This window comes from Anolis sagrei, chromosome 12, assembly GCF_037176765.1.
Source record: "Anolis sagrei isolate rAnoSag1 chromosome 12, rAnoSag1.mat, whole genome shotgun sequence".
NCBI lineage: Eukaryota > Metazoa > Chordata > Lepidosauria > Squamata > Dactyloidae > Anolis > Anolis sagrei.
The window spans coordinates 16,994,919-17,021,869 of NC_090032.1; the positions used below are offsets into that span (position 1 = coordinate 16,994,919).

Consider the following 26,951-nt stretch of genomic DNA (forward strand, 5'->3'; position numbering starts at 1 on the left):
CAGCCCACCAAAATGGTGCGCGGCCCCTTTAAATTTACCCAGGAGCCCTTAAAGGAGCCCCAGGGGCCCCGGAGGGGGGGGGTGGAAGAGGGAAAAAAGGCATCCCCACCCTGGCGCATCGGAGCCGAAGCAAAGGAAAGAAGAGAGAGAAAAAGGAGATTTTGCATTTTTTGCATAGAGATTTTGCATTTGGGAAAGCATTGCAAATCCAATCCTTTTGCAAAGGGATTGCTTTTGCAAAAAATAGGGGTTTTTTTGCAAAGCCTGGTTTGCAAAAAGCAGCCAGGCTGGGGGATCAGCCATGGTGGCTTGAAGGAGGGAAGGCTGGAGGATGGAGAGCCTGGGAAGGAGGAGAGCCAGCATCAAGGAAGAACCCCTGGAGCCAGGTGAGAACAAAAGGCAGGCAGGAATCCCCCCATTCGCCCACTGCTCTCCAGCGCCACCTGCCGGACCCCAAAGGGCACCACGCCTGGCAGCCCAGGAAAGGGGCAAAGCAGGGAGAAGGGGCCCTTTAAGAGCCCACCCCTCCACTAAAGAGACCCCCCCCCCCCCACCTCAACCCCCTTTGAATACAAATAATAGCAGCATAATAATAATCCTAGCTCCCTTGGATGGGGTGTTTTGTGTCATTCTCTTGTGTGTGTGTGTCCCCCATTTGTTGGGTGAGTCCTGAGAAAGGCATTGCTGGCAATAGGCTTCCAAAATGGGACAAACCATCTGAATCGGTTTGGAGGGGGTGCTTCTTCTCTGTACCCATCCCCATGCCAGTCTTATCTGTACCCATCCCCATCCCCTCCTCTTTGAAGCCTCCTCCCTCTCTCTGCCTCTCTTGTTGTCCCTGCTGTGGATAGATAATATGATAAAATATAATATTATTTTGAGTTATATAGATATGTATAGATATAGATACACACACAGAGTCAATAGTGATATAATCTTATAGAAATGTGATATAATCTTATAGAATGCATATAATCAATACGTATATAGATATAGATACACACACAGTCAATAGTGATATAATCTTATAGAAATGTGATATAATCTTATAGAACACATATAATCAATACGTGTATTGATTAATCTATATAGTATAGATTATAAGATTATATCACTATTGACTCTACATCTATATACGTATTGATGCATATAATCAATACGTATATTTTTATAAAATAATATATACACTATATATATTAATCAATATACATATTGATTATATGTGTTCTATAAGATTATATCACATTTCTATAAGATTATCTCACTATTGACTCTGTGTGTGTGTATCTATATCTATATCTATATATACGTATTGATGCATATAATCAATACATATATTTTTATAAAATAATATATACACTATATATATATTAATCAATATACGTATTGATTATATGTGTTCCATAAGATTATATCACTATTGACTCTGTGTGTGTGTATCTATATCTATATCTATATACATATTGATGCATATAATCAATACGTATATTTTATAAAATAATATATACACTATATATATTAATATACGTATTGATTATATGTGTTCTATAAGATTATATCACATTTCTATAAGATTATCTCACTAGTGACTCTGTGTGTGTATCTATATCTATATCTGTATACGTATTGATTATATGTGTTCTATAAGATTATATCACATTTCTATAAGATTATATCACTAGTGACTCTGTGTGCGTATCTATATCTATATATATCTATATAACTCAGATACGTACATACATATATACGTACACACAGTCAATAGATTGATAGCAGAGCAGGCAAGAGGGGCATATGTTTGTGTATAGGAATTGTGGGAGTTGCAGTCCAAAACATCTGGAGGGCCAAAATTGGCCCATGTCCTATATATATGTGTGTGTGTGTGAATACGTATATTCATACACATACATACATACATACACACGGTCAATAGACTGATAGCAGAGCAGGAATGAGAGACATATGTTTGTGTATAGGAATTGTGGGAGTTGCAGTCCAAAACATCTGGAGGGCCAAAATTGGCCCATGTCCTATATATGTGTGTGTGTGTGTGTGTGTGTGTGTGTGTGTGAATATGTACATTCATACACATACATACATACATACATACACATGGTCAATAGACTGATAGCAGAGCAGGCAAGAGGGGCATATGTTTGTGTATAGGAATTGTGGGAGTTGCAGTCCAAAACACCTGGAGGGCCAAAATGGGCCCATGTCCTAAATGTGTGTGTGTGTGAGAATATGTACATTCATACACATACATACAAAGATACCCATGGTCAATAGACTGATAGCAGAACAGGCATGAGAGACATATGTTTGTGTATAGGAATTGTGGGAGTTGCAGTCCAAAACACCTGGAGGGCCAAAGTTGGCCCATGTCCTATCTATCTATCTATCTATCTATCTATACATATATATCTCTGTGTGTGTGTGTGAATAGATAGATAGATACGTACATTCATACACCCACATACATACATACACATGGTCAATAGATTGATAGCAGAGCAGGCATGAGAGACATATGTTTGTGTATAGGAATTGTGGGAGTTGCAGTCCAAAACACCTGGAGGGCCAAAGTTGGCCCATGCCCAATACAGATAGATAGATAGATAGATAGATAGATAGATACGTACATACATACACACGGTCAATAGATTGATAGAAGAGCAGGCATGAGAGACATACGTTTGTGTATAGGAATTGTGGGAGTTGCAGTCCAAAACACTTGGAGGGCCAAAGTTGGCCCATGCCCGAGAGATAGATAGATAGATGGATAGATACACACATTCATACACACATACTGTGCCGTCACACCCAGACGCTATAACGTTAAAACTAAGATGTTCTTCTCTCTTTATCGGGGCGAACTGCTGGGATCTTTCTTTGAAGCAATAACTCAACACTTTCAGCAACCGATGCCAGTCAAGATATGAACATCAACAAAATGTTTATTTCCAAAGTCCTTGGCAGACTTGGCATAGCTTGATAAAGTTACAACACAAACAGTCAATTTGGGAAACCATAGAGACGTTCTTTCTTTCCTTTTCTTTCAATTACTGAGGTAACCTTTCTCCAAATGGTAGAAAAAAATCCTGGGATCTTTCACCCTAACCCTGAGCTGCTATGGTTAGAAAGAACAGGTCTTCCCCTATCTAAGCTCAAGGTTAGCTTTGAAGATGAAGTAATGCTCAATAGTACTCAATAACTATTTATCTCAATTTCTCAATAACTCAATTTCTGAATTGCTCAATTCCTATTCTATCTATCTAAGTATCTCAATAGTTCTCACAATGGGTTTTTCAGAGCTCCCTGCCTGACCAACAGCACATCTGAGGCCCTTTTCTCTACTGAAGGAGGCAGGGGAGATTCCAAAATGGAGATCGCAACCCAGAAAAAGGGCGGACTCCAAACCCAAAGAGATACTTTCTAAACCAGTAACTGCAGAGGGCCTGCAGGCTGGCTTTCCAGACTCTGATACTGTTTAACTTCCAGGGTGCTGCTGGGTCTATAGCAGTGGTTCTCAACCTGGGGTCCCCAGATGTTTTTGGCCTTCAACTCTCAGAAATCCTAACAGCTGGTTATTTATTTATCGTGTCATCAGCAACCATACTATTGTATTACATTTCTAACAGAACAAAACAAACAAACAGATTAAAAAACCACAAATTTTGCAAACTTGGTAACTATTTAAATGTCCTTTGACCAGTATCTGGCCACTTGGAGTGCCTCTGGTGTTGCCGCAAGAAGGTCCTCCCTTGTGCATGTGGCTGGGCTCAGGTTGCATTGCAGCAGGTGGTCAGTGGTTTGCTCTTCTCCGCACTCGCATGTCGTGGACTCCACTTGGTGGCCCCATTTCTGAAGGTTGGCTCTGCATCTCGTGGTGTCAGAGCGCAGTCTGTTCAGCGCCTTCCAAGTCGCCCCGTCTTCTGTGTGCCCAGGGGGGAGTCTCTCATCTGGTATCACCCATGGATTGAGGTGCTGGGTTTGGGCCTGCCACTTTTGGACTCTCGCTTGCTGAGGTGTTCTAGCAAGTGTCTCTGTAGATCTAAGAAAACTATGTCTTGATTTAAGTCGTTGACGTGCTGGCTGATGCCCAAACAGGGGATGAGCTGGAGATGTCTCTGCCTTGGTCCTTTCACTATTGGCTGCAACTTCCCGGTGGATGTCAGGTGGTGCAATACCAGCTAAGCAGTGTAATTTCTCCGGTGGTGTGGGGCGCAAACATCCCGTGATAATGCGGCATGTCTCATTTAGAGCCACATCCACTGTTTTAGTGTGGTGAGATGTGTTCCACACTGGGCATGCGTACTCAGCAGCAGCGTACTCAGCAGCATAGGGCAGATGTCTTCACTATGTCTGGTTGTGATCCCCAGGTTGTGCCAGTCCGCTTTCGTATGATGTTGTTTCTAGCGCCCACTTTTTGCTTGATGTTCAGGCAGTGCTTCTTGTAGGTCAGAGCATGGTCCAAAGTGACTCCCAGGTATTTGTGTGTGCTGCAATGCTCCAGTGGAATTCCTTCCCAGGTGATCCTCAGAGCTCGGGATGCTTCTCTGTTCTTAAGGTGAAAGGCGCATGTCTGTGTTTTAGATGGATTAGCAATCAGCTGGTTTTCCCTGTAATAGGCAGTAAGAGCACCTAGAGCTTCGGAGAGCTTCTTTTCAACCATCTCAAAGCTCCCTGCTTGAGCAGTGATGGCACGATCATCAGCATAGATGAAACTCTCTGTCCCTTCTGGCAGTGGCTGGTCATTTGTGTAGATGTTGAACATGGATGGAGCAAGCACACTCCCCTGAGGCAGGCTGTTCTTCTGTTTCCGCCATCTGCTTCTCTGGCCCTGGAACTCAACAAAGAAGCTCCTGTTTTGTAGCAGGTTTCCTATGAGGTGGATGAGGTTGTTATCCTTTGTGATATTATGCATTTTTCTCAGGAGGAGGCAGCGGTGGTTCACAGTCTCATAGGCTGCTGACAGGTCTATGAAGACAGCTCCTGTGATCTGCTGCCTTTCAAAGCCATCTTCTATGTGCTGAGTCAGGTTCAGCGCTTGCGATGTGCAGCTTTTGCCTTTTCTGAAGCCAGCTTGCTGTGGGATCAGACGGGGGTCTATATTTTCCATAATTCTATGCAAAATAAGTCTCTTCAGAACTTTGTAGAGGTGGCACAGCAGGGAGATTGGTCTGTAGCTTTTTGGGTCATTACGGTCTTTGCCTGGCTTCAAGATGGCGCTGACTCTTGTTTTCCTCCAGATTTTGGGGATCTGACAGGATGCAGTGCAGTTGTTCATCAGCTCCAGCAGCCAGCGCCTTGCTTTTGGACCAAAGTTCTTGATTTGTTCCATCCGTAGATTATCCAGGCCAGCTGCTTTGCCATTCTTATATTTATTGAGAGCCATGTCCAATTCAGTAGATGTAAAGGGTTCATGAAGGTTGTTGTTCTCAATCTCTTGTGGTCTGGCTATTGGTTTCTTTCCTACTTTGGTGGCAAGGTTGGGTTTCCCGTTCTTCAAGAGTTGGTGTGCTATCTGGTCTGCCTTTATGTTGGCATGAGTATTAGTTTGTGAGGGAAAAGATAGGTAGATAGATACACACACATACATACATATACAGAGTCAATAGATTGATAGCAGAGCAGGCAAGAGAGGCATATGTTTGTATATGTATATGTGTGTGTATATATTCAATATGTCAGATTTACCGTTGTGCTGACTTCGGTGTGGATTTTGCTCCTGTCGTGCAATTCTAAAATGGGAAGTGCACCGTTTCGGAGCAATTCCAGACATAATGACAGAGTGGAGCGCCTATGGGAGTGTGCCACAAAGCAGGCAGTGTAGGCCTCCCGGGCCGACCTCCAGCCTCCGGGGCCCAAGGAAGGGGCCGCAGACCTTACCCCGCACAGGGCCTCACTTGTCCTAAATCCGGCACTGCAAGAGAGGTAGATAAACATGTGCGGGCGTTTGTATATGTGTGTTTGTGTGTCTGTGTATGTATGTGTATATATATATATATATATATATATATATATATATACACACACACACACACAAACACATACACACAGTCAATAGGTTGATAAATAGCACAGAAAAAAAGCAGGAGTGGCGCACACACACACACACACACACACACACACACACATATATATATATATCTCACACACACACACATATATATACACAAACATATGCCTCTCTTGCTTGCTCTGCTATCAATCTATCGACTGTGTATATGTATGTGTATCTGTCTATCTATCTATCTATCAATCAATCAATCTATCTATCTCTCGGGCATGGGCCAACTTTGGTCCTTTGGTTTACGTTGCCTTTGCTTTACGTTGCCTTTGGTTTACGTTGCCTTTTAGCTGCATGGGATAGCATTCCTTTGCATTTCCCCAGGGTTGCTATATATATATGTTGTTGTTCATTCGTTCAGTCGTCTCCGACTCTTCGTGACCTCATGGACCAGAGCTCCCTGTCGGCCGTCACCACCCCCAGCTCCTTCAAGGTCAGCCCAGTCACTTCAAGGATGCCATCCATCCATCTTGTATATATACTACTGATATGTGTGTGTGTTTGTATATATGTGTGTGTGTGTGTGTGTATGAATTCCTTCGGGAAGAGAAGGGTTATAATTAAAGTGTTGTTGTTATTATTATTATTGTTATTATACACACACACACACACACACACACACAGAGTCAATAGACTGATAGCAGAGCAGGCAAGAGAGGCATATGTGTGTGTACGTCTAATATATATGTATATGTATATATATGTTTGTGTGTGTATATAATAATAATAATAATAATAATAATATATTATTATTATTATTATATATGTATATATACTACTGATATGTGTGTGTGTGTGTATGAATTCCTTCGGGAAGAGAAGGGTTATAATTAAAGTGTCGTTGTTGTTATTGTTATTATACACACACACACACATAGAGTCAATAGACAGCAGAGCAGGCAAGAGAGGCATATGTGTGTGTACGTGTAATGTATATGTATATGTATATATATGTTTGTGTGTGTGTATATATATAATAATAATAATATATTATTATATATGTATATATACTACTGATATGTGTGTGTGTGTTTGTATATATATATGTGTGTGTATGACTTTCTTTGGGAAGAGAAGAGAGGTTATAATTAAAGTGTTGTTGTTAATATTATTATTATTATTATTATTATTTATTATTATTATTTATACACACACACATAGAGTCAATCAATTGATAGATAGCAGAGCAGGCAAGAGAAGCATATGAGTGTGTATATATACTACCGATGGGTGTCTGTGTGTATATATGTATGTATATACATACAAACATACACAGATATTTTCTGTGTGTGTGCGTGTACCTCTTGTATATGTATATAGACAACCAAATTGGCTTGTAGTGAAAACAAGGATTAGTGACAAAGCATTGGGTGGGACACCTTTTTGCCATTACAACTCTTTCAAGCGTGAGGCCCGTGTACACTGGCATATATATAATCCAGATTATCCGATCTGAAAAGGATTATATGGTAGTGTAGACTCATTTAATCCATTTTAAAGTGGATCAAGTGGATCCACTTTTCCCATTTTAACTCTTTCAGGAGTGAGGCCCCTTCTACACTGGCATATAATCCAGATTATCATATCTGAAATGGATTATATGGTAGTGTAGACTCATTTATTCCATTTTAAAGTGGATCAAGTGGATCCACTTTTCCCATGATAACTCTTTCAGGAGTGAGGCCCCTTCTACACTGGCATATATAATCCAGATTTATCGGATCTGAAATGGATTATATGGCAATGTAGACTCATTTAATCAATTTTAAAGTGGATCAAGTGGATCCACTTTTCCCATTATAACTTCTTCTTCTTCTTCTTCTTATTATTATTATTATTATTATTATTATTATTATTATTATTATTATAACTCTTTCAGGCATGAGGCCCCTTATACACTGGTATATATAATCCAGATTATCGGATCTGAAATGGATTATATGGTAGTGTAGACTCATTTAATCCATTTTAAAGTGGATCAAGTGGATCCACTTTTCCCATTATAACTCTTTCAGGAATGAAGCCCCTTCTACACCGGCATCTAGAATCCAGATTATCCAATCTGAAATGAATTATATGGCAATGTAGACTCATTTAATCTATTTTAAAGTGGATCAAGTGGATTATTGACTTTGATAATCTGGATTCTGTGGAAGGGGCCCAAGGCAAACCCTAGCACACACATTTGCTATCTATGCCCCAGTCAGCCCCAGCATGGCATTGAATCTGCTTGTTGTTGTTGTTGTTGTTGTTGTTGTTGTTGTTGTTGTTATGAAAGCCATGTGTTTGTGTCCCAGCAGAAGAGCTTCAACCCGATTCCCACGGCGAGTTGAGCTCCGGGCATCCCCTGTGGCCAGCCGGGAAGGGCTTACTGCGAGGCCATGCCAAGGATCCTTCTGCGCTCCTTGTTGGCGGGAGGAAGTACTCCGACCATTGTGAAGAACGAGCCTCAAGACCCGGCAAGAGCCGTATCCCTGGCCGGGACCACCGCCGCTACTACCACGAGCACTGGCGGGCCGAGTACCTGATGGACTTCAATGCCGCGCGGCACGGCATGATTTGCATGGTTTGCGGGAGCTCGCTGGCCACCCTCAAGCTCAGCACCATCAAGCGGCACATCCGGCAGAAGCACCCGTACTCCTTGGCGTGGAGCGCCCACGAGAAGGAGGTCATCATGAACAGCTGGGATGCCCACTTGGGGCTCGAGACGGAGGCGGAAGGGGTCCGGGACTCGGCCGAAGCCTCCGACACTCAGCAGAGGAGCCACGGTAGGAGGGAGGAGGGGATCAGAGACAGGCATGGGCAAACTGGGATGCTGATGATGATTATTATGTACTAGCTTGGGGACCCGGCGTTGCCCGGGTTATTAGAGAAAGTGGGTAATGGCGGTTCTGTATGCCAAGTTTGGTCTTTATTGGTCTTTGGATAACGGCTGCATTATTTTCAGGAAGTGAGTGAAGGTACTTGAAGTCCCATCATCCATGGGCCATCCTCCTACAAACAGCAGCAGAATATAGAGTGGGTCATGGGGGCTCTGTGTGCCAAGTTTGGTCTTTATCAGTCATTAGATGAGGGTGGCAGTGGTGTCAGTAAGTGAGTGAAGGTAGTGCAAGTCCCATCATCCAAAGTCCATCCCCTTTCAAACTGCAGCAGGATGTAGAGTGGACATGGGGGCTCTGTGTGCCAAGTGTGGTCTTGATTAGTCATTAGAAGAGGATTGCAGCAATCTTTGGAAGGGAGTGGAGGTACTTGAAGTCCCATCATCCATGGTCTGTCCTCCTCCAAACTGCACCAGGATGTAGAGTGGGTCATTGGAGCTCCATGTGGCAAGTGTAGTCTTGATTAGTCATTGGCGAGGGTCTCAGTGGTCTCAGAAAGTGAGCAAAGGTACTGCAAGTCCCATCATCCATCTCCAAAGTTTTCCAAACAACCCCAGGATGTAACGTGGGTCATGAGAGGTCTATGTGCCAAGTTTGGTCTTGATCTGTCATTGGATGAGGTTTGCAGAGGTCTCAGAATGTGAGTGAAGGTACTGGAAGTTCCATCATCCATGGTCCACCCTTCTTCAAAACTGCAGCAGGTCATGGGGGCTCTGTGTGCCAACTTTGGTATTGATTGGTCATTAGATGAGTTTTGCAGCAGTCTTGGGTAGTGTAGGTACTTGAAGTCCCATCATCCATGGTCTGTCGTCCTCCAAAGTGCTCCAGGATGTAGAGTGGGTCATTGAAGCTCCATGTGCCAAGTTTAGTCTTGATGAGTCATTGGTGAGGGTCTCAGTGGTCTCAGGAAGTGAGTGAAGTGACTGCAAGTCCCATCATCCATTGTCAAATTCTTCCAAACCGCACCAGGATGTAGAGTGGGTCATGTGGGTCTCTGTGTAAATTGTGGTCCTGATCCATCATCGTTGGCAGTTGTAATGGTCTTAGGAAGGGAGTGCAGGTATTGCAAGTCCCATCGTCCATGGTGCATCCTCCTTCAAACTGCACCTGGATGTAGAGTGCATCATGGAGACTCAGTGTGCCAAGTTTGGTATTTTTTGGTAATTGGATGAGGGTTGCAGTGGTCTGAAGAATTGTGCAATGGTACTGCAAGTCCCATAATCCACGGTTCACCCCCGGCCAAACCGCACCAGGACATAAAGTGGGTCATGAGAGGTCTATGTGCGAAGTTTGGTCCTGATCAGTCATTGGATAAGGTTAACAGCGGCCTCAGAATGTGAATGGTGGTACTGCAAGTCCCATCATCCATGGTTCATACTCCTCCAAACTGCAGTAGGATGTAGAGTGGGTGATGGGGGCCCTGTGCCAAGTTTCGTCTGTATTGGTAGTGTTCTGATCCAACCCCTCCCCCTCCCCCCCCCCCCCCCGGCCTTTTCCTTTCCTCTCTTTGTCATCTCAGAATGTTGGATTTGAGGCTGGCCAATCAGAGACCATATGCAAATTTCCTTCTATCATGCCCCGTTTCTGCCATGAACCCTCTTCTCCACCAGGGGCTCCTATTGAAGCTGGCCAATCAGAGACCATATGCAAATAGCACCAGAGCGGCAGCCAATCAGAACGCTGCCACATACACCTTCCTCTGTCCGATACAAACATTCTCTTTTATTATATATATAGATATAGATATAGATATAGATTGTCGAAGGCTTTCATGGCCGGAATCACAGGGTTGTTGCAGGTTTTTTCCGGCTATATGGCCATGTTCTAGAGGCATTCACTCCTGTCGTTTCGCCTGCATCTATGGCAAGCATCCTCAGAGGTAGTGAGGTCTATTATTATTATTATTATTATTATTATTATTATTATTATTATTATTCAGAGGCTGGATGGCCATCTGTCAGGAGGGCTTTGATTGTGTCTTCTTGCCTGGCAGAATGGGGTTGGACTGGATGGCCACTGCGGTCTCTCACAACTCTAGGTCTCTATTATTATTATTATTATTATTATTATTATTATTCAGAGGCTGGATGGCCATCTGTCAAGAGGGCTTTGATTGTGTCTTCTTGCCTAGCAGAATTGAGTTGGACTGGATGGCCACTGTGGTCTCTCACAACTCTAAGTCTCTATTATTATTATTATTATTATTATTATTATTCAGAGGCTGGATGGCTATCTGTCAGGAAGGCTTTGATTGTGTCTTCTTGCCTGGCAGAATGGGGTTGGACTGGATGGCCATTGCGGTCTCTCAAAACTCTAGGTTTCTATTATTATTATTATTATTATTATTATTATTATTATTATTTAGAGCTGGATGGCCATCTGTCAGGAAGGCTTTGATTGTGTCTTCTTGCCTGGCAGAATGGGGTTGGACTGGATGGCCATTGCGGTCTCTCACAACTCTAGGTCTCTATTATTATTATTATTATTATTATTATTATTATTATTATTTAGAGCTGGATGGCCATCTGTCAGGAAGGCTTTGATAGTGTCTTCTTGCCTGGCAGAATGGGGTTGGACTGGATGGCCTTGTGGGCTCTTCCAACTCTATAATTTTAGATGTAAGGAGAAGATTCACCCTGTCTGTCTTTCCTCGCAGGGGGAGACCAGTCCTTTGGCCGAGGCCGGAGGAGGCGGCGTGTCCCGGGACCCCTCTCTTCTCGCGTGGGACATCGGCCGCCCAGCCTGGCGCTGAAGGTCTCCTCGGAAGGAGAAGCCCGGAGCTTGGAGCGTTACCTGAAGGAGTCCCTCCAGAGCTGGTTCCAGTCCGAGTTCCTGATGGACTACGACCCGCAAGGGAACCAGCTCTTCTGCATGATGTGCGGCTCCTCCTTGCCCAGCCTCAACTTGGACGACATCAAGCGCCACGTCATGGACGCCCACCCCAGCTCCCTGGGCTTCAGCTCCGCCGAGAAAGCCGCCATCCTGGAGGCGTGGAACTCCCGTGTGTCCGCACTGGCCGCCAAGGGCAGGAATGCAGGGGAGGAGGAGGAGGAAGAGGAGGAAGATGAGGAGGAGGAGGATGAGGAAGAGGAGACAGAGGAGGAGGTCTCAGTGGGTGAGATGGAAAGCGGGGCAAAGGGGGGTGGAAGGGAGGCGGGCAAATCAGCACGTCAATGGCCTTGAAAGGGGTCAAATATGTTTTGGAAACCCAGAAGACTAGCTTTCATAGATTTAAAAGCATTTTTGTCCATTAACCAAGTAAGTTTTTGACGGATTTATGAGTTTGCATACCTAAAATTGCCTTTCCCCATCCCGATTCCTCCACACTTGCTAGATTGCAGTGGCGGGATGTGCATCTGGTTGGAGGATGAAGGGGATTGTAGTCCAGTACTTATGGAAGGCATTGGGTGATCTACATTATAGAATCCATGTAATGTAACAGCCATGGCTCACTACAATGGAATTCTGGGAGTTGTAGTTTTGTAATGTGAAGAACAATAATAGAATCAAAGAGTTGGAAGCGACCTCATGGGCCATCCAGTCCAACCCCATTCTGCCAAGAAGCAGGAATATTGCATTCAAATCACCCCTGACAGATGGCCATCCAGCCCCTGTTTAAAAGCTTCCAAAGAAGGAGCCTCCACCACACTCCGGGGCAGAGAGTTCCACTGCTGAACAGCTCTCCTTATAGTTGGGAAGTTCTTCCTAAAATAGATTAATCAAATAATCTGAGACTCCAAAGAGACATACACAAGAAGTGGAAAAAGGGAGAAATCACCAAAGAAGAATTCAAACAAATAGCCTACTCTTGTAGGGAGAAGGTTTGCGAGGCTAAAGCACAAAACGGGCTCAGGCTTGCCAGGGACATTAAAGAGAGTTCCACTGCTGAACGGCTCTCACAGTCAGGAAGTTCCTCCTCATGTTCAGCTGGAATCTCCTCTCTTGTAGTTTGAAGCCATTGTTCCGCATCCTAGTCTCCAGGGAAGCAGAAAACAAGCTTGCTCCCTCCTCCCTGTGGCTTCCTCTCACATATTTATACATGGCTATCATATCTCCTCTCAGCCTTCTCTTCTTCAGGCTAAACATGCCCAGCTCCTTAAGCCGCTCCTCATAGGGCTTGTTCTCCAGACCCTTGATCATTTGAGTCACCCTCCTCTGGACACATTCCAGCCTGTCAATATCTCTCTTGAATTGTGGTGCCCAGAATTGGACACAATATTCCAGGTGTGGTCTAACCAGACCAGAATAGAGCATGGGGAGCATTACTTCCCTAGATCTAGACACTATGCTCCCATTGATGCAGGCCAAAATCCCATTGGCTGTTTTTGCCGCCACATCACATTGTTGGCTCATGTTTAACCTGTTGTCCACGAGGACTCCAAGATCTTTTTCACACGTACTGCTCTCGAGCCAGGCATTGTCTCCCATTCTATATCTTTATGTATATATTACAATATTTATATACTGCCCTTCTCACCCCAAAGGGGACTCAGAGCGGATCACATATACAGCAGACATTCAATGCCGATTCTATATGACAAGACAGACAACAGATAAGAGGTATATATTAGCTTTCCCATCTTTCGGCATCTTTGGAGGCTGTTCTCAGTTCCAGCCACAAGAGGGTACTGTCGCTCCATCTCCTTGCCAAAGAGCTTTCTTTGTCCGTAAATTATTATTTATTATTTACGGCATTTCTATGCCGCCTTTCTCACCCCGAAGGGGACTCAGAGCAGCTTACAAGATATAGATATATACATACAATATATTATATTATTAGCATAGTACAATATCAGTATTATATATTACTATATTGCACTATACCATTATATTGTAATTTTATTAGTAATATTACATGTAATGTAAATATATAATAATTATAATATTGTATTATTATTACTAGTATATTGTATTACATTATAATATTATAAATATTATATGTATATACAATATACTATATTATATTATTAGTAAAGACAAGTAAACTTCCTCTTTTTTCTGCCTAAATACCTCCCTGCTTTAACATGGTACCTAATAATAAAATAATAATAATAACACTTTATTTATACCCCGCTACCATCTCCCCAAGGGACATCGGTGCGGCTTACATGAGGCCGAGCCCACAATACATCAATACAAGCAATAACAACCACAATACAATACCACAATATTTATCTACAGTTTTCGAACTGCTAGGTAAGCAGAAGCTGGACTACAGGTCAGGAGCTCACCCTGACATGGGCTTCAGACTCTCAACCTTCGGGTTGGCAAGATTTATTGCAGCTTGGTGATTATCAGACTTTGTAAAGCTACAGCTCCTTTTTTTTGTGTATCAGGAGCGACTTGAAAAACTGCAAGTTGCTTCTGGTGTGAGGAGGACGTGGCCCAGGGGACACCTGGATGTTTTGATGATTTACCATCCTTGTGGGAGGTTTCTCTCATGTCCCCGCATGGGAAGCTGGAGCTGACAGAGGGAGCTCATCTACGCTCTTCCTGGATCTGAACCTCCGACCTGTCGGTCTTCAGTCTTGTTGGCCAAAGAGTATAACTCATTGTGCCTTACAACTCCTATGATTCCATGGCATTCGGCCATAGCAGTCAACACTGGTGTCAAACTGTATTGATTCTATCATGTAGATCGGGCATGGGGAGCCTTCAGCCCTCCAAGTGTTTTTGATTACAACTCCCACCATTCCTAACAGCCTACTGGCTTCATGGGAGCTGTGATCTGAAATGCCTGGGGGGACAGCCAGGTAGGGGAAGGTAGGCATAGAATAAAACCAAGATATTAAACCCACCCTTTCCACCACTGCTGCCCGCTCCCACCAACCCAGAGGCCGGCTTGGAGCCCTCCCCGCAGGACCTGCGCGTGAAGGACGTCCCCGCGTCTCCTGACCACCCTGCTGACGAGGACGGCCCTTGGGACTCGGAAGGGAGCAGCCCCCCGGCTCCGTCCCGCGGCCGGGACCACCGCCGCTACTTCCAGGAACACTGGCGGGTGGAGTACCTGATGGACTACAACGGCTTGCGCCACGGGCTGGTGTGCATGGTGTGCGGGAGCTCCCTAGCCACACTCAAGATGAGCACCATCAAGAGGCACATCCAGCAGAAGCACCCAGACTCCATGCGCCTGAGCCACCAGGTCAAGGCCCTGATCGTCCAGGAGTGGAGCCAGAAAGTCGCCCGCCTGGCCGACGCGGAAGACTCCCCGCCCGAAATGGACGCCGAGGAACCCAAAGGTGAGAGGGCAGGGCAGGAGTCGAGCGGTTCGTTCCATCCCTTGTAGCAATTCCCCTAAATAATAATAATAATAATAATAATAATAATAATAATAATAATAATATAATCCCAGTGGTGATTGGCACACTGGGTGCAGTGCCTAAAGATCTTGGCCTGCACTTAAACACAACCGGTGCTGACAAAATTACCATCTGCCAGCTGCAGAAGGCCACTTTACTGGGATCTGCATGCATTATTCGCCGATACATGACACAGTCCTAAACACTTGGGAAGAGTCCGACATATTATCCAAATAAAGTCCTTTATACTTCCTTCTTTGCTTCCATGCTGGGCTTCTTCCGCATGCGGATAAACAGCTTTGCCCTCATAGAGCTTCTTCTCACACCAAACTTACACAGGAACTTTACACAGTAGCTTTACACACAGCTTTAATCTGGAGCTTCTCTCAACAAAGCTTCTCACACTACGCCTTCTCATAGATTAAGGCCTACCTCACACTTTGATGCTTTCTCACACACACTAAGGCCTACCTCACACTGTGAGGCTTTCTCTCACAGACTAAGTTTACCTCACACTGTGAGGTCTTCTGTCACAGATTAAGGCCTACCTCACACTGTGATACCTTCTCTTACAGACTAAGGCCTACCTCACACTGTGTGGCCTTCTCTCACAGACTAAGGCCTACCTCACACTGTGATGCTTTCTCTCTCACACTAAGGCCTACTTCACATTGTGAGGCCTTCTCCTACAGACTAAGGCCTACCTCACACGGTGAGGCCTTCTCTCACAGACTAAGGCCTACCTCACACTTGGATGCTTTCTCTCACACACTAAGGCCTACCTCACACTGTGATGCCTTCTCCTACAGACTAAGGCCTACCTCACACTGTGAGGTCTTCTGTCACAGATTAAGGCCTACCTCACACTGTGATACCTTCTCCTACAGACTAAGGCCTACCTCACACTGTGTGGCCTTCTCTCACAGACTAAGGCCTACCTCACACTTGGATGCTTTCTCTCTCACACTAAGGCCTACCTCACATTGTGAGGCCTTCTCCTACAGACTAAGGCCTACCTCACACGGTGAGGCCTTCTCTCACAGACTAAGGCCTACCTCACACTTGGATGCTTTCTCTCACACACTAAGGCCTACCTCACACTGTGATGCCTTCTCCTACAGACTAAGGCCTACCTCACACTGTGAGGTCTTCTGTCACAGATTAAGGCCTACCTCACACTGTGATGCTTTCTCTCACACACTAAGGCCTACCTCACATTGTGAGGCCTTCTCCTACAGACTAAGGCCTACCTCACACGGTGAGGCCTTCTCTCACAGACTAAGGCCTACCTCACACTTGGATGCTTTCTCTCACACACTAAGGCCTACCTCACACTGTGATGCCTTCTCCTACAGACTAAGGCCTACCTCACACTGTGAGGTCTTCTGTCACAGATTAAGGCCTACCTCACACTGTGATACCTTCTCCTACAGACTAAGGCCTACCTCACACTGTGAGGCCTTCTCTCACAGATGGCCTACCTCACACTGTGAGACCTTCTGTCACAGACTAAGGTCTGCTTCATACTATGATGCCTTCTCTCGTAGACTAAGGCCTTTCTCCCACTGAGGTTTACCTCAGACTGACAGCTAATAAGCTACAGGCACTCCTGCTTATATAGAACTGCAGCTTTTATAATAATAATTCCAAACATAAAAGGCAAACATTCAATGCCCGAATACAACAACAATACATCCAATTAACAAAATTTATACAACCGAACATATAAATACGAATTATAACTTAACAAACTAAAATTAAATAAAAGCACAGCCTGTTATAACAGACATAAGACAAAACATCAAACATAAACAATAATTTACCATTTCTTTGGAGCAAATAGATTAATCATTGCTCAAGATATCTATTGAGCTGGTGGGGTAAGCAGAGCACAGATATGGATGGTTACTATTAATCAGAGGTATAATGGTAGTATTACCAACTACTATTCCTCCTCCTTGTAAGCCAGTGAGCAAAGGTATGTCTTCAGCTGTTTTTTGAAAGCAGGGAGGGAGGGAGCCATCTTTAACTCCTTAGGAAGGGAGTTCCAGAGGTGGGGAGCAGCCACGGAGAAGGCCCTTTCTCTCATTCCCACCAGCCGTGCTTGGGACGGGGATGGAACTGAGAGGAGGACCTCCTCCGATGATCGCAGTGTCCGAGATGGTCTGTAGAGGGAGATGCAGATTGTCAAATAGTCTGGACCTAAGCCGTTTAGGGTTTTTGCTGAGTAATTGCATCCGTTTAACCCTTTCAGTGCTTGACTCACATTTTTGTAATTCAAAATACCTAGTTAATTTTTAACATTTCCGACAAGGCAAACATTCAATGCCTTTACAATCATATACAATGAAGACACATAAACACAGGCAGAGGCTTCTCCTTTCATTTCTGGCTTCTGGAGGCGATGCTGTCATCTCCCCTTCCCTAAACAGTGTGTTTTCTTTTCTGATCTGGGGAAGTGTTTTTCTTCATTTTCAAGCCAAGGAGCCTGTGTTGTCACCTCCTAGTTGTGTGGCTGGCAAGATTGCTTGGAGTGCCTCTTGCCACTGTTATTGAAAAGGGATTCACAATAAGCCAACAGCTTCTTCTTTGATTATGTCTTTGCAGCCGAACCACAGCCGGACCACAAGTCGTCCTTGGCGCCGAAAGAACACCGAGAAGATGCGGCAACATCCACAGGAGCGGAAGAGGAGGAAGAGGAAGGGCCGGTGGAAGGCAGGCTGGCTCTCTCCCAACCCTCCCCGGAGGCCGTGTCTCTGCCAGCGGGGACCCCGTCCCGGAGGTGGCAGCGTCGGAACTACCAGCCTCGCTGGCGGGAGGAGTACCTCATGGACTACGACGAGCAGCGCCACGGGCTGATTTGCATGGTGTGCGGGGGCACCTTGGCCACTCTCAAGGTCAGCACCATCAAGCGGCACATCCTTCAGGTGCACCGCTTCTCGCTGGGTTACACCGAGCTGGAGAAGCAGACCATCCTCGAGGCTTACGCCGAGAACGAGATGGGGCCAAACCGCCGGGAAGCCAGGCCAAACCCCGGGACCACATCTGCCACCGCCAGCCCGGCCACCGAGCCCCGAGACGTCAAGCCAGACATCCAAGAAATGGGGAAAATGGCATTCGGGTGTAATTTGTCCATATGTACAGTGTAGCCATGCATCCAGATTGACAGAAAAATCAAAGTACACAGTGTAATCTCTTCTCCCATTGCCTCCCAATACGGACAAGCAGAGTCTCGGAATTCCCAACTGTAATGTTTCTGCAACTGGAAGGATTGGGGCTGATGCCAGGGAAGTTCTCTTTGTGTTGTTGAAGACTTTCATGTCCGGAATCTCTGGGTTGCTGTGAGTTTTCCAGGCTGTCTGGCCATGTTCCAGAAGCATTCTCTCCTGACGTTTTGCCCACATCTATGGCAGGCATCCTCAGAGGTTGTGAGGATTCCCCCACGCAGGACGCAGCCAAGCTTTGGAACTGCAAGGCCATTCGATGCTAATTACGGTGGCCAGTGGCAACAGTCACACTTGCTTCCAACAGACAAGAGTTCTTTCTCCCACCTTGGCCATCATTCCAGATATATAAACTCAACTTGCCTAGTTTCCAGCAGACTTCACAACCTCAGAGGATAGCATAGATGTGGGCAAAATGTCAGGAGAGAATGCTTCTGGAATATGGCCAGACTGCCCGGAAAATTCGCACCAACCCAAAAGTTTTGTTTGTTTGTTTTGTTTTGCGTAGTGATAGACACGCATTTTAATTTGCATGTTCTGGTTGAGCGGATTCTGCTCCTTTTTATCAATCTGAAAATGTTTGTGTTCAGTCCTGCAAGGCCTTCCATCAGTCTTGAATTTCAGAATATCTCAGCCAGCATGGGGAATGACATGTGATGGTGGCCATTGTAGTCTCGGCCATGGATTTCTTGATCAAGGATACTCTGGTGGTCTGTGTGGGAGGACTTGAATGAGAACATCCTGCCATTTTGGCTCGTCTTTATCCCTTGGCTGTTCTCAGGAGCGTAGTGGTTTTACACCTGGCTTACTACAGGTCTGCAGAAGCGGTTAGCTTACCTTTCTTAGCAACTATTAAATCCAGAAGAAGGGAGTGTATCCTACTCACAGAACGTGTGCTTTGCCATTACCGTATATACTTGAGTATAAGCCCGACCCGAATATAAGACGAGGCACCTAATTTTGCCACCAAAAACTGGGAAAACTTATTGACTCGAGTATAAGTCGAGGGTGGGAAATATAGCAGCTACTGGTCAATTTCAAAATAAAAATAGATACCAATAAAATTACATTAATTAAGACATCAGGAGGTTAAATATTTTTGAATATTTACCATATTTCAAAGAATAACAGGAAACTAGCTCTGTAAGTGGAAAAGTAGGGTCAACAAAACCAATATGGCATCAACAATAACATAATAATAATAATAATAATAATAATAATAATAATAATAATAATAATAGAACTTTATTTGTATCCAGGCCAGCAGAGCTAGATATAGAACTATAATTATGTAATCGTATACTAATTTCACATATGCATTTCCTGCTGAAATGTTTGCAAATCCTCTCCCTATGTGCATTTCCCTCTTGCAGTATTTGCAAGCCCTATATATCTATGTTTACATCTATTTAAACATCTCTCTATATATGTGTGTGCGTGCATTTCCCTCCTGAAATATTTGCAAGCCCTATATATCTATATTCATATATATCTAGACATCTCTCTCTCTATATATATATTTGTGTGCATTCCCCCTGCAATATTTGCAAGCCCTATATATCTATATTCATATCTATTAGACATGTCTATTTATATTTGTGTGCGCATTTCCTCCCTGCAATATTTGCAAGCCCTATATGTTTATATCTATCTAGACATCCCTCTCTCTCTATATGTGTGTGTGCATTCCCCCTGCAATATTTGCAAGCCCTATATATCTATATTCATATATATATAGACATCTCTCTCTATATATGTGTGTGTGTGCATTTCCCCTTGCAATATTTGCAAGCCCTATATATCCATATTCATATATATCTAGACATGTCTATATATATTTGTGTGTGCATTTCCTCCCTGCAATATTTGCAAGCCCTATATGTTTATATCTATCTAGACATCCCTCTCTCTATATATATTTGTGTGTGCATTCCCCCTGCAATATTTGCAAGCCCTATATATCTATATTCATACATATCTAGACATGTCAAGATATATTTGTGTGTGCATTTCCCTCCTGAAATATTTGCAAGCCCTATATATCTATATTCATATCTATCTAGACATGTCTATATATATTTCTGTGTGTATTTCCTCCCTGCGATATTTGCAAGCCCTATATGTTTATATCTATCTAGACATCCCTCTCTCTATATATATTTGTGTGTGCATTTCCCCCTGCAATATTTGCAAGCCCTATATATTGATATTCATATATATCTATCTAGACATGTCTATATATATATTTGTGTGTACATTTCCCCCTGTAATATTTGCAAGCCCTATATATCGATATTCATATATATCTATCTAGACATCCCTCTCTATATAGATAATTATATAATTTTATGTATGAATTTTCCCCTCACGTGTTTGCAAGTCTTTGCAAATCCTATATAGATAATAATATCTATAAAGGCTTTGCAAAGACTTGCAAACATGTGAGGGGAAAATTCATATATAAAATTATATATATACACACACAGAGATATACAGATATATAGGTACCTCTATATATTTACCGATATCTATATATAGGATTTGCAGCGGCTTGCAAACATGTGAGGGAAAACTTCATATATAAAATTATGTATATACACACAGAGAGATATATAGATATATAGGTATCTCTCTATATTTATCTAAATATCTATATAGGAGATTTGCAATTGTGAGGGGCAAATTCATATATAAAATTATTTTTATATACACATACAGATATACACACATACATACATACAGATATATAGGTAGCTCTATATATTTATTGATATCTATATATAAGATTTGCAAACATGAGGGGAAAATTGATATATAAAAATAATGTATACATATAGATAGAGGTATACAGGTACATGGAAATCTCTAGGTATTTATATGTATATAGGATTTGCAAAGATCTGCAAACGTATAAGGGGAAATTTGATATATAAAATCAATGTATCTAGATAGATACAGATATATAGGTACATAGGGATTGCAAAGGCTTGTAGGGGAAATGTCTATATATCTGTAGGAGATATTAATGAATATTTCAGGGGGAAATGCTTGGATAAGATTAATTAATCTTCCTAACTTGAAAGGGCTTCTCTCCCCCTCCTTTCCCTTTTCAAAACATTCCAGCCTGGGAGGAGAAGCAGAGCAGAAGCAGAAAAGAAAACACACTGTTGAGGGAGGGGAAGAGGAGAGAGAAATAGATCATAGATTGCAAGCAATGGCCTCCAGGAGAAGCAGAAAAGAAAACACACTGTGTAGGGAGGGGAAGAGGAGAGAGAAATAGATCATAGATTGCAAGCAATGGCCTCCAGGAGAAGCAGAAAAGAAAACACACTGTTTAGGGAGGGGAAGAGGAGAGAGAAATAGATCATAGATTGCAAGCAATGGCCTCCAGGAGAAGCAGAAAAGAAAACACACTGTGTAGGGAGGGGAAGAAGAGAGAGAAATAGATCATAGATTGCAAGCAATGGCCTCCAGGAGAAGCAGAAAAGAAAGCACACTGTTTAGGGAGGGGAAGGGGAGAGAGAAATAGATCATAGATTGCAAGCAATGGCCTCCAGGAGAAGCAGAAAAGAAAACACACTGTTTAGGAAGGGGAAGAGGAGAGAGAAATAGATCATAGATTGCAAGCAATGGCCTCCAGGAGAAGCAGAAAAGAAAACACACTGTGTAGGGAGGGGAAGAGGAGGGAGAAATAGATCATAGATTGCAAGCAATGGCCTCCAGGAGAAGCAGAAAAGAAAACACACTGTGTAGGGAGAGGAAGAGGAGAGAGAAATAGATCATAGATTGCAAGCAATGGCCTCCAGGAGAAGCAGAAAAGAAAACACACTGTGTAGGGAGGGGAAGAGGAGAGAGAAATAGATCATAGATTGCAAGCAATGGCCTCCAGGAGAAGCAGAAAAGAAAACACACTGTGTAAGGAGGGGAAGAGGAGAGAGAAATAGATCATAGATTGCAAGCAATGGCCTCCAGGAGAAGCAGAAAAGAAAACACACTGTTTAAGGAGGGGAAGAGGAGAGAGAAATAGATCATAGATTGCAAGCAATGGCCTCCAGGAGATGCAGAAAAGAAAACACACTGTTTAGGGAGGGGAAGAGGAGAGAGAAATAGATCATAGATTGCAAGCAATGGCCCCCCCAGGCTCTGCTACCTGGCTTGACCCCTTTATAAGTCTAGGGAGGATTTTTCAAGACATAAAAAGGTCTGGAAAAACTCGTCTTATCTTCAAGTATATAAGGTAGATGGCTCTGCATTCGAAAATCCTTGATCCCACCTGGAAACTGTCTTTTCCAGGCATGTCTGGATTCTTCTACTCTTCGTGGAAGAGGCCAGCTTTGAACAGCCATTTTGGGGCAGGTTTCCCCAAAATGTGGCACCTGAGAATCTGGATTAGGGTGAATAGATAGGAATTAATGTCGCTAAAGGCCTGGATACCTTGTGCCCCAACTGTTGTTGGATCGGAGCTCCCATTATCCCTTACAGTTGGGGTTGATGGAGGGCCACAACTACCCACCTCTGCCTCTTGCCCCCTTTTCACTCCCATCCTTTCTTCTCCCCAGTAGTGGGTCTCCTTCTGAAGCCCTTTAGTCCTTGGTTTGAAGATGTCTCTTGTTGCATGACAGGGGTGATGGGAGTTGTAGTTCCTCCATCTCTGCCTAAAAGTAGTGGTACGTTCACCTTCTGATCCTTTACCTCTTTTTAAGTGCCTGCCCCTTAGGAAATTGACCTTGTGAGGACTGCATCCCCGGGACTTCCAGCCGGCATGTTGCTCTATTAATTTGGATGGGTGGCGCAGCAGGTTAAACCGCTGACCTGCTGAATTATGTGTTTTAGGATGGTCTTACGCGACCCTGTGAAAGGGTCATTCAACCCTCAAAGGGGCCGCGACCCACAGGTTGAAAACCGCTGCTTTAGAAGTTAGTATGCTGCCATGTTGGGGGCCCTAGTGGTGCAGTGAGTTAAACAGCTGCACTGCTGAACTTGCTGACCGAAAGGTTGATGGTTAAAAACCAGTGAGCAAGGTTAGGCCCAGCTTCTGCCACCTTAGCAGTTTGAAAACATGTAAATGTGAATAGATCAGTAGGTACCACTCCGACGGGAAGGTAACGGTGCTCAATGCAGTCATGCCGGCCACATGACCTTGGAGGTGTCTACAGACAACCCCGGCTCATGTCCGACTCTGGGAGATGGTGCTTATATCCATTTCTAGGCCAAAGAGCCAACGTCATCCATAGACACCTCCAAGGTCATGTGACCTAAGAGCCAGCGTCGTCCATAGTCACCTCTAAGGTTATGTGACCTAAGAGCCAGCATCATCCATAGATACCTCCAAGGTCATGTGACCTAAGAGCCAGCATCATCCATAGATACCTCCAAGTTCATGTGACCTAAGAGCCAGCATCATCCATAGACACCTCCAAGGTCATGTGACTGAAGAGCCAGCGTCATCTATAGTCACCTCCAAGATCATGTGACCAAAGAGCCAACGTCGTCCATAGTCACCTCCAAAGTCATGTGACCTAAGAGCCAGTGTCATCCATAGTCACCTCCAAGATCATGTGACCAAAGAGCCAACGTCGTCCATAGACACCTCCAAGGCCATGTGACTGGAATGACTGCATGGAGCACCCTTATCTTCCTGCCAGAGTGGTACCTATTGATCTACTCACATTTGCATGTTTTTGAACTGCTAGGTTGGCAGAAGCTGGGGCTAACAATGACAGCTCACCCCATTCCGCGGTTAGAAAGTGCCGACCTTCTGGTAAGCAAGTTCTGCAGCTTAGCAGTTTAAGCCGTTGCACCACCGCAGCCCCGTTAAGTCTTCTATATCCCACCAATGATATCATAGTCCAGGAAAAGGTTCCTTTAGTTCAGTGGTTCTCAACCTGGGGTTCTCAGAAGTTTTTGGCCTTCAACTCCCAGAAATCCTAACAGCTGGTTAACTGGCTGGGATTTCTGGGAGTTGTAGGCCAAAAACATCTGGGGACCCCAGGTTGAGAACCACTGTTTTAGTTGCTATTGACAGTACAAACTGGCTCAGAGTCTTCTTTGTAGTTCATTGAGAGCTGGTGTTGGAAACCTTGGGACTCTCCAGAGCTCCTAATCCCATGTGGAAATTGATGCTCCAAACATATGTAACTTGGTCCCAGAATTTATTATTTTGATATGAATTATTTTGCACTTATTGTAAGTCTTTCTGCCGACAAACCCCTTACTTTGTGGTTGGGGGGCTACGGCAATGTGCGCAGCTTCATGTGCTAATTTTTTCTTTCGGCACAAATGGGGAGAAGATCGACCTCCTAGGATATTTTAGTCACGTCTCACCCACCTGTTTGTTCCAAATCAGTATCAGTTGTTTAGTACAGGTAAAGGTTTCCCCTTGACGTTAAGTCTAGTTGCGTCTGACTCTGGTAGGTGGTGCTCATCTCCATTTCGAAGCTGAAGAACCGGCGTTGTCCATAGACTCCTCCAAGGTCATGTGGCCATTAAGTATGGGAGAACCGAATGGGTAGAAAGAGCAACATTAGGGTAAGGGGGCTTGCTCGCTCTTTTCTTCTCCATTATTAGATGAAATCTTGCTCGAAAACATGAGGAGAACTTTGTCCATTGTGAAGTATTGCAGGAGCTGAGCTCCTAAACATCTGGACAGCACCAGGTTGTGGAAGGCTGGGAAGACCTCTGCTTTTGACCGATGGCACTTAACAGGGCTGGGGAAAACCCCTTGAGGTGCTGTAGATTAGATGGATTCCACAGTCAGATCTCAGGGAGCTTTGTATACATTGCTGGAGAAGGTCCTTCCTATTTGTAGGCTGGATGGAGGAAGCTGTGGACCTCTTGTTTTGGAATTCAGCTCTGCAACAACCTCTCTGTAGGACAAATTGGTTGGGCGTCCCAAAGATTTTTCACTTGGGTGATGAACAGTTGGCCTTCCTGAGTTCCCCATAGCTTTGGAGGCCACACACCTAAGGTGGTGTTGGGTGCAGTCCTGGCAACTACTGGTCCAGTTGTCTTCTAGTTGTGGAATAGAAAGAGGTGGTTATCTTATTTTCACCCCAAGGCTTCCAAATGTCTCTGTCTGGCCTTGTTGATCATACTCCAACCCAAACTGGACTTCCGAGAGGGGAACAGACGATGAAGGACCCCATGAAGATGAGGACCATGCATGTTTCAACAAGACTTCTCCTCACTGAAGAAAGCTAGGTCTAGAACGTTGCACTTATTATCCACTACAACAATCCTTATCTAGAAATTGAATTCATGAGATATCCTTCTCTGCACTTCATGCGTTTTGCTTTTTGCCAACCCGCTCTCCTTCCATCCCGTCGGGACTTCCGTTGTTGGTCTCTCTCCTTGTAAAACAGTGAACTACTCCGAGGTAACTTCCCAATTATGCCTGTGATGATGACCTTGTGGCTGTGTTGAAACCTTGTCTGGTGTTTCTTGTGAAAAAAGGTGTTTTGCATCAATATTTGGGGTGTTTTTTATATTAATATTATATTATTATTATTATTATTATATATGTATATATATATAAGCACTACGTTTTGTAAAACAGGTTATGTCCAAATAAATCCTTTAAAGTGATGCTATTTTACATGCAACCCCGGAGACTAAAAGGCTTTCTGTTCTTGGTGTCCCACTTTTGAGATTGTCGGAGGAACAAAGCTCAAAGGGTACCGTAAGGGTCATCTAGTCCAACCCCAAACTCAGTGCAAGAAACGCAGTGGTAAAGACTGGCAGGTCAATCTGGATCTACTAAGAAGAGTGACGGCTCACTGACAGTAGATGACCAAGAATGCGTCATTCCCAGTTATTTAACACAATGGTTCCCAACCTGTGGTCCGTGGACCACCAATGGCCTGCAAAAACGAAAATATGGTCCGCAGCCTCACTGTTACTACACCGTTGCATTGAGATCAACTAGTCTTGCAAAGCTCCCTTCTAGTGCTGAAGCGTATTAAATATGTTTTCCTCCTGACAGGCAGATGGTGACGACTGGGTGGCATGTTCTGTATCACAAACTAGAGCTGATGTGGTCTATCCAATGCAATTTTTTGAATTGGCGCCCAAAATAACCAAACCAAATTTAAAGTTGGCGAAAAAGTGATTCGCAACCCTTTTGATGTTCTAATGTTGGAGAGTGGTCCCTGTGGTCCATGACTAAAGTGGTCAAAAGTGGCTCCTGGTGAAAGTGGCTCCTGGTCAAGTAGTCCCTGATTAAGTGAACCCAAGTCAATGTAGTCCCTGGCGAAAGTGGTCCCTAGTCAAAGTAGTTCCTGGTCAAGTGGTCCCTAGTCAAAGTAGTCCCTGGCCAATGTAGTTCCTGGTGAAGTGGTCCCTACTCAAAGTAGTCCCTGGCCAATGTAGTTCCTGGTCAAGTGGTCGCTAGTCAAAGTAGTCCCTGGTGAAAGTGGTCCCTAGTCAAAGTAGTCCCTGGCTAAAGTGGTCCCTAGTCAAAGTAGTCCCTGGCTAAAGT

General features: G+C 44.1%; 1 protein-coding gene across 2 annotated transcripts; it reads left to right on the top strand.

The window, feature by feature from the left end:
- Window positions 1-26,076, top strand: ZFTA (zinc finger translocation associated). Of its 2 annotated transcripts, none has more exons than XM_067472490.1 (5): window positions 1-386; window positions 8,371-8,841; window positions 11,609-12,067; window positions 14,787-15,191; window positions 17,859-26,076. In XM_067472490.1, the coding sequence occupies exons 1-5, from the start codon at window positions 332-334 to the stop codon at window positions 18,398-18,400; spliced, it is 1,932 nt and encodes a 643-aa protein (XP_067328591.1). In that variant the 5' UTR covers window positions 1-331; the 3' UTR covers window positions 18,401-26,076. The 2 variants fall into 2 exon arrangements, with proteins under 2 accessions (XP_067328591.1, XP_060614384.2); XM_060758401.2 differs by having other exon boundaries at window positions 2-386; window positions 8,374-8,841.
- Window positions 26,077-26,951: the final 875 nt, after the last annotated feature.

Coding starts and splice junctions, on each gene's coding strand:
- ZFTA (XM_067472490.1), top strand. CDS start 332: ATGGAGAGCCTGGGAAGGAGGAGAGCCAGCATCAAGGAAGAACCCCTG. Junction 8,842..11,608: donor CACTCAGCAGAGGAGCCACG/GTAGGAGGGAGG, acceptor CTTTCCTCGCAG/GGGGAGACCAGTCCTTTGGC. Junction 15,192..17,858: donor GGACGCCGAGGAACCCAAAG/GTGAGAGGGCAG, acceptor ATGTCTTTGCAG/CCGAACCACAGCCGGACCAC.